This window comes from Nannospalax galili, unplaced genomic scaffold, assembly GCF_000622305.1.
Source record: "Nannospalax galili isolate Female #2095 unplaced genomic scaffold, S.galili_v1.0 scaffold875, whole genome shotgun sequence".
Lineage (NCBI taxonomy): Eukaryota > Metazoa > Chordata > Mammalia > Rodentia > Spalacidae > Nannospalax > Nannospalax galili.
The window spans coordinates 3,425,979-3,434,842 of NW_008337059.1; the positions used below are offsets into that span (position 1 = coordinate 3,425,979).

At 37.7% G+C, this 8,864-nt stretch overlaps 1 protein-coding gene across 1 annotated transcript in view; it reads left to right on the plus strand.

Annotated features, from left to right (window-relative positions):
• The window catches only part of Tm9sf3 (transmembrane 9 superfamily member 3), a 63,168-nt gene extending 55,213 nt beyond the window's left edge, over positions 1 to 7,955 (plus strand). Inside the window, exons 13-15 of the mRNA XM_008831990.2 lie at positions 47 to 130; positions 252 to 328; positions 5,996 to 7,955. Of these exons, the coding sequence (XP_008830212.1) occupies positions 47 to 130; positions 252 to 328; positions 5,996 to 6,063 (229 nt within the window). The 3' untranslated portion in view covers positions 6,064 to 7,955. The remainder of the gene's footprint in view (positions 1 to 46; positions 131 to 251; positions 329 to 5,995) is intronic.
• Positions 7,956 to 8,864: the final 909 nt, after the last annotated feature.

Genomic DNA, 8,864 nt, shown 5'->3' on the forward strand with positions numbered 1-8,864 from the left:
ATTCATTTTAAAGGCATGATCTATTATATTTTTATTTTTATTTCAGGCAATGGACAAGTTTTCTCTCTGCTGCATCAACTGCAATCTATGTTTACATGTATTCCTTTTACTACTATTTTTTCAAAACAAAGTAAGTGGAGTTATTTTCTCATTTTTTGTTTAGGAAACTAAACTTGTCCTTTAAATAATAAAATTTAAAGACTTACTGAAAGTAAAGTGTATATATTGAATATTATTTTTTTGTATTGCAGGATGTATGGCTTATTTCAAACATCATTTTACTTTGGCTATATGGCGGTATTTAGCACAGCTTTGGGGATAATGTGTGGTAAGTTTTGAAATTCTTTGAACATCATGAAAACATCTTTGATTTTTCTCAGAATCAGGAAAATATAGTAATAAGAAATTAAGACACTCTGGGCTGGCAAGATGGCTCATCAGGTGAAGCATTTTCTACTCCAGCCTGGTAACTGGTGTTTGACCCTGGAACCCCCATGAAGGTGGAAGGAGAGCACCAGTCCCACTCCCCTCTGTGTGGCACACCCTCCTCTCCCCAGTCTCTGTCTCACATACCCATAATAACTAAAAAAATTAAAAATTAAGAAATTTTGTTCTGTTACTTTATCAGGAAAGCCAAAATAAATTCAGGAGTTGGCTCTGAGTCCGTTTGAGTCTCCTTTAAAACCTGATTTACTACCTGATTAGCTTCTGCTTTTATAGATATTGTAATAATACTGCATAGCCCCAAATTGCTGTGGTTACTGTGAATTACTATGGTTAGTTTCTCATTCATGTTGAGAATTGGCTTGTTCTGTTCTGTTTTGTTTTGTTTTGATATAGTATCCATTCTATGTTGCCCAGGCTAGTCTCAAACTCAGGCTCAAGTTATCCTTCCTCAGCCTCCTGAATAGCTGGGTTTACAGGTGTGTAGCACCACATCTAGCTGAAAATAGACATTTTAAAATATGAGATCATTGGGAAAGATCATAATGTAGTCAGGTTAAGGTGTTGCCTGAATGAGTTCTGCTTGGAAGTTTCTCAGACTATTGCTGCATATCAGTGTCTAGAGGAGCACAGGTTACTGACAGTGAGTGCATGCTTGGGTGTCTGCAGACTGGACTCTAGTTCTTTTTTTCTTTTTAAAATATTTTATTATTTTTATTATGTGGACGAGTGTATTGCCTCCATGTATGTGAGTGCACCCATGTCATGCAGTGCCGCGGAGGTCAGAAGAGGGCTTCCAGTTCCCCTGGAAATGGAGTTAAGGACGGTTCGTAGCTGCCATGTGGGTGCTGGGAATCAAACTCAGGTCCTCTGCAAGAGCAGTCAGTGCTCTTAACCACTGAGCCATCTCTCCAGCGCCATGGACTCGAATTCTGACTCTGCTACATGTGTACTTGGAACCTTAATTCAGGCCTCCTAGTTCTCCAAGCCCCATAAAATGAGGACAGTACTACTGTTAGATAGGGCTGTCACAGTCTTCATCAAAAGGAAGAGGTAATAGTTGCCACCATATAAGAGTCCCTACCACATACGAGGTAGCTAGCAGTAAAGAATGTTTGGAAGCAGCATGATAAAATGGGAACGACATGAACTTCAGAGCTCAGAAGACCTGAATTAGGTCTCCTTGCTGCCCTGAACCCTTTCTTGTTGCCCTTGGGATCACATTGACCCCTCCCAGTCCTAGTCTCACCTCTGAAATGAGGGTGTCTTCCAGTGCCATCCATGGACAGCACCAGATGTAGTGCCTGTATTCCGATTAGGCAGTAGGAACGAGCCAATTACGTGGGAGAGATGGTGAGGAAGAGCTGAGGCTTCTGGAGCATCAGCCCAGAATTTGACTCCTCTTACCCACCTCATAATCATGTTTTCAAAGCTTTATTCCTCATCTTTTCTTATTGGCGCACAAAAGGAAAACCACCCTTAAAGGGTTGTGCAGAGGATTCAAGGTTTAAGCAGATAAACTTTGTTGTGGAAGGGGCTACAGGGAGACCCTATCTCAAAAAGACCAAAAAAAAAAAAATGTATCTAATTGTACAGATGTTTCTAGAGTTGGTAATTCAGACCTTCCTCCTTTTTGTATTATTTTCCATTGGCCTTTTCTTCTAGTTTTGAGGGATTGGACCTCTGGCCTTGCACATGCTAAGTAAATACTCTGCTATGTCTTAGACCCTATCCTTTTGCTGCTGATAATAGTAGTTCCACCTTTAACTGTAGACTTGGCAATGGAATAGGAAGATAACAGTAATCTAGTTAAAAGCTAAGTCCTGGTTTTACATTTTTGCATGTCTTTGGAGTGCCAAGATTGCTTTGTCGTCTGTTGAAGGACGTGATTAAGTTCACGTGTACTGGATCTCTCTCTCTCTCTCTCTCTCTCTCTCTCTCTCTCTCTCTCTCACACACACACACACACACACACACACACACACAAGTAAGGTCGACTATAAAGTGGTGATGCTAATTCCAAAAACTGTAGAGAAAGACATTTCACTGTATTACAGTTCCATGTTGTATTTATAGGTGCTGTTTATATAGCCATATAGGTACCTGTTTTATTTCATTCCCTTGTATAATTATCTTAGCTAACCAACTTGAAGAAAGGAGGACTAGGACTGAAGCTCTGCATCTTGTGGAAGCACCTTCCTGTCCTTAGGCAATCACATGGTTCCTTCAGTGTAACTGACTTCAGAATATTGTTCACTAGACTCCTATTTTCTGAGACCTTTATCAGCATTTAGTGAGGTATGGAATTATGTGCTTATATAATGTTTTAGGTTTTTTTGTTTTTTTCCTAGACTTCATTTTTTTCTGTATGATCTTAGGAAGCCCTAGAAAAGTAATAGTTACCTACCTTTACAAAGAAGGTGGAATGTATCCAGCTAAAATTTTTAAAGTATTTTTTGCTTGAAATATTGTCTTCCTGCTTGAAAACCCGGCATAGTTATGGTTCTCTGTCACTCTGGCCACGTCCCCGCACTTATTCTTTAATGGATTTTTATGCCTTCGAAGCTCATGTCTCTGATAGGGGTTTGTGTGTGATAATGTGAACTGTTAGCCTAGAACTGCCTAAAATGTCAGTGTGATCCCAAAATTATGCATACCTGTCAATTTATTTTGTTAAAATGCTTACGTCAGTAATTAAAAGAAAAATGTAGAAGAAACTACGCATGTTAAGTTGGAAAACATTTAGATTGTTATAGTCTTTATATTGTGAACATAGCATTTTTGTTTGGAGGAAATGAAATTTAAAAGTTGTCCTCTGTCCTAAGGCACCTGCTCTTCTAGAGCACATATTCAGTATTCTCTTCTGAAGTCCAACTTTTATGTTTATTTTTTGAGATACTCATAAGATTAGGAAAAATGATTCTCTGGATTGAGAGTATTTGATTTTAAGCACATCTTTGCTCATCTTTGCACATCTTTGAATTTGGTTATTGGGCGAATGTTATGTTATCCTAGTTAGCTTTTAGTGATAATTAGAATTTTATAGATTTTTTTTTTTTTTTTTTTTTTGTCTTTTTTAGACAGGGTCTCCCTGTAGCCCCAGCTTTCCTAGAACTTACTATGTAGATCAGGCTGGCCTTGAACTCACAGAGATCTGTCTGCCTCTGCCTCCCAAGTACTGGGATTAAAGGCGTGCGCTACCACGCCTGGCTTATAGATATTTTTATGTTCTATACTCCAAGTTTGTTTTATAGAATTGTTTTTTTCTTCATGAGAGTTGTATTATAATTACTTTCAATGATATCAATTTTAAAAGGCATTATGTCATATAAAAGAAATGTCTGTTCATTGTAAAAGTAATTAGAAATAGGTTTGCTGTGACATTTTAAACAGAGGAGACAGTGATACATATAATGAGGCCCCATATGCTCAGCACCCAATGGCAGTAATTCACTCCTGGGAATCCTGTTGTACTCATATCCTCGAGGATCTTGCTCCCTTTTTATTCTGATATTAATCTCAGATCTTATTTCAGCTGTAAATACCTTAGTATCTCTGTGAACATAATTCTTTTGGGGGTGGTTTGACAGGGTCTCCCTTAGCCCCAGCCCTCCTGGAAATCACTACGTAGACCAAGCAGGTCTCAATCTCACAGAGGTCTGCCAGCTTCTGCCTCCTGAGTACTAGGATTCAAGGTATGTGCTACCATGCCTGGTATGTGAGTGTAATTTTTTTCTTTTTCTTTTGTTTTTTTTTGGTCTTTTTGAGACATGGTCTCTCTGTAGCCCCAGCTGGCCTGGACTTGCTACGTAGACCAGGCTGGCTGGCCTTGAACTCACAGAGATTCACCTGTCTCTGCCACCTGAGTGCTAGGACTAAAGGCATGCACCACCATGCCCGGCCACAAGCATAATTCTTAATATGAGAGTTACTGTTCAGTTTATGTCATCTACTATCACTTCTCTTATTACAAGTTTGCCTCCAGATCCAGTGCAGGACTGTGCATTGCTTGGTTTGAAAGAATGTCTCTTAACCAAGACTTGGCTCAGAGGCAGAGTGGGGTGGCACATGCTTTAAATCCTGTACTCAGGAGGCAGAAGAAGGTGAAGAATCTCTGTGGGTTCAAGGCTAGCTTGGATTATATAGCAAGTTCCAAGCCATTTAGGGTTATATACTGAGACCCTGTCTCAATTAAAAAAAAAAAAGTTCAAGCTATTCTAACTTATTGCCCTCAATGCTTATCAAGAATTCTTTAACAGATGGTTGTAAATTTTTACCAGGAGGCATGTGGTGGTTTGTTATCTCTGTGTATGAGGTTAGAAAACATTGTTAGTTATTGCCTAGCTTGAGAAATTCTTTAGTGGCTATAATATTTTAACTCTTTGGTTCTGTTTATACTTATTAGCAGGGTTATTGTTCTAAGGAGAGCCTGAATTACCTTGAGTTTTACCAGTTCAGTGAATAAAAATTGGTTCATGGCTGGGGGTATAGCACAATGGTAGAATGCTTGTGCAAGGCCCGGGTTCAATCCCTAATACTATTAAAGAAGTGACTAGACTGTGTGTGCGCTATTAATTAATCCATGGAAGATTTACTTTGCCATTTTCAAGAATATTAGTCTACATAGTATATTCTGAAATCAAATGGAGAATGGTCACTGGCCAGCTGTCCTAAAAAGTCCCAAGTATTTGTCTAATGGGACCCTCTGATCCACTCATTCTTTCATTCACTCAACAGATATTCATTGAGTAACTTCTGAAGTATGCCAGTCACTCTTTTAGACACAGAAGGTTGAACATTTCATCTACAACATGCCCCTGCTTTCTCAAGTTTTGAGCTCCACTTGAGATTTATTTTCAAAACCAGTATTTCAAACTTTCTGGCCCACTGCCTATTTTGTCTATTCCCTCAACTATACCATCTTTCCTCCCAGCTATGCACAGCCTTTAAAACTTCAATATAAGAAAGAGACACCAGAAAGTGCCTTTTCGCTAGAATTGTAGAGCCACCAGGTCATGTTTCTCTCATTCCTCAAAAGCATTCCTCAGCATTTCTCATGGATCCATAAGGTTGTGGAAACACATATTGATAGTGCTGTACATGGTCACTCAGACTCTTAGTACCAGCACTCAGGAGGCGAGGCATGCGTTCCTGTGCTCAAGGCCAGGTTGAGGTTCATAGCAAGACTATCTAAAGAGTAATAGTAATATAAAATATTGTTTTAATGACTGGATTAGTATATGCTCAAATTAAATAAGGTAATTTTTGTCATTATCAAGTTATTCTTTTGTGAGCTGTATTTTAATTCCATAGTTACTGACAGTACAAGTAAATAATTGTCATTTGATTCTAAATAATAGATTAGGTATGGTCATAACAGATGGTTTCCAGAGCAAATTATATCATTTAATAAATTCAGAGAAAATGCGAACATCAAAACATTATCCTAGAAAAGGAATAGAACTCTCTAGAACAGAGACTTTAGTGTTTGTAAATGGCAGATCCTGGACCACCAGTATTTATTTCAAAATATGTTATTTTATCTTTGCAGGAGCAATTGGTTACATGGGAACAAGTGCCTTTGTCCGAAAAATCTATACTAATGTGAAAATTGACTAGAGACCCAAGAAAACCTGGAACTTCGGATCAGTTTCTCATTCATAAGGGTGGAACTTACACAGAAAAGGGAAAAAGAGTGCAAGAAGAGATTTTGGCTTAACACTGGGTACTTTGTGGGTCTCTTTCGTGGATGGCTTAAAGTGACATCTATTTCCATTGATCCTAGTTCTTACTGCTTTCTCCAACTGTTCACAGCAAATGCTTGCATTTTATGCAGTAGGCATTACTACAGTACATGGCTAATCTTCCCAAAAACTAGCTCATTAAAGATGAAATAGACCAGCTCTCTTCAGTGAAGAGGACAAATAGTTTATTTAAAGCATTTGTTCCAATAAAATAAATAGAGGGAAACCTGGATGCTAAAATTACATAAATCTTCCTGGCACTTAGTGTTTCTATGTTATTGAAAAATGATGTTCCAGAAAGATTACTTTTTTCTCTTATTTTTACTGCCATTGTTGATCTATTGTGGGACATTTTTATATATTGAACCTGGGTTCTTTTTGACCTGTTTTTGGTCCCCACCCCCCAATTCAACTGCATCTTTTTTTTTTTAAACAGAAAATTAAAAACTATTAAATTTTGCATGGACTATATCTGCTGTCATCTTAGTTGGATCAACCTCTCATTTATTTATCTTAAAATTAACCAGTTATATCTTAATTCCATCCAAAGAAGATAAAGTCTAAAAACAGAGATATACTCTCTGTAATGCAGTTTACTATACAGTTAGAAAGCGGAGTGTTAAATGGAGAAGATACTTGTTTTTAACTAAACATTTTGAGATTTAGATAAACTACATTTTAACTGAATGTCTAAAGTGATTATCTTTCCCTTCCCCCTCCCCCCAAATTAGTCTTACATCTTTTTTGGGTTTCAATGAAGGCTTTACATAAGAAATTATTGAAAACAAGGGGGGTGGGTATTAAGTGTATATAACATTAATAATGTCGTGTAGGTGTAGGTACCCGGATGCATTTGGATGTACAGACTGACTGCGGAGGACTTTTTTGGGATGATGATTGGTGTAGAAATGTGTGGGTTTGGGTGGCTTTTTACATCTTGCCTACCATTGCATGAAACATTGGGGTTTCTTCAAAATGTGTGTGTCATACTTCTTTTGGGAGGGGGGTTGTTTTCTTCTGTTTCTTTTCTGAAACTCCTACTGGAGCTAAATTTGTAATTTAGAAACATTTAATTTTGTTAATCCTGTCTGGGACACTTAAGTAACATCCAAAGCACCACTGCTTTAGGATGTTCAAATAAAATTTCCTGACCAAATTGTTTTGTCACACAGATGTGTTCATAATTTGAAGATACCTGGTCAAAAGGCAATATTACTGAATGCCAGTTATTTCTTAAAACTATACTATAAAATAGGTCTTTAAAATACAGAGGACCCACACTTTAAAATCCCGAACTCAGAGCCTGGCATAGTAGTTCATGCCTATAATTCCAGCACTGGACAGGAAGATTGCTATGAGTTCTAGTACAACTGGGCTACATAGTGAGTTCCAGGCCCGTCTGTGCTACTAAGTGAGATTTTGTTTAAAAAAAAAGAAAAAGGAAAAAAATCCCTCAATTTTGTGACTTTGTTACATACAGTGACAAAGTGAATGACAAGCCCTGCAAATGAAATTATGGCACAAAATCTAATTGTGGAATTGGTGTACCATGTAAAACGAAAGGGAGAAAAGTAGTTAGCTAACAATAGTTAGATCATTTAGTGGGTGAATAAATGAAGGCAACGGTATTCTGAAAGAAGTTATTTTAATTTGGTGGACATATATTTTCTGAATCTGCCCATAGTGTAAAGTTTTCCTAGAACCATTGAGTGTGTGATTCAGTAGTTTGCTATGCAAATGACCACCTAAAATAATACTGTATTTTGGTGTTTTTAGAAAAATTGAGATCATCTGTACTTTAAACCTTTGTGTGAAATTCATGCCATTCATAGTTACAGGAGATATTTTCATCACAAAACATGATTCTGTAAATTGGTGGACCCTATGTCCTAAACTATGGCATGGTAAAGTCTCTAAAGGGTGAACCACTGAAGTACAGTTGATGTGAGCAGCCAGACGTGTGATCAGCAGCAGCTCTGAGCAGATCGTCTTTTTCAAGTCAGAATGTTGTGTTAAATGTAACCCACTAATTCTTAATTTCTCTTTCTTGTCACCAGCCCTTGTGATGTTAAGCTAAAAGGCACTGTTTATGTGATCAGCAGCAGCTCTGAGCAGATCGTCTTTTTCAAGCCAGAATGTTGTGTTAAATGTAACCCACTAATTCTTAATTTTCTCTTTCTTGTCACCAGCCCTTGTGATGTTAAGCTAAAAGGCACTGTTTGTTACTTTTAAACATGTAAAATACTTTTGACATAAGAACACATAGTCTGTGAGCTGGGGATATAGCTCAGTTGGCAGAGTGCTTCCCTAGCGTGCATGAAACCCTGAGCTCAATCTCCTGTGCCACATAAGTGGGCATGGTATGGTATGCTTGTAATCTCAGCAGGTGGAGGCAGGAGGATCATAAATCCAAGGTTATCCTCAGCTTACAGAGCAAGTTCAAACACAGCCTGGGCAATATGAAACCATCTAAAACAAAACACACTTTTTCTGTCTAATGGACAGCAATTTTTTTGTCTGAATAAAATAAAATTTGTTTTTCATTCTAATGATCTTATAAGTGAGATACAGGACTTAGAATCTGGTTTAGCTGTTTTTGGTGTGCTTATTTCAACTAAGTTAAGCTCTGTTTGAAGATTTTTGGAATCTGCAGTGAAAAATCATTTTCTGCTTTCA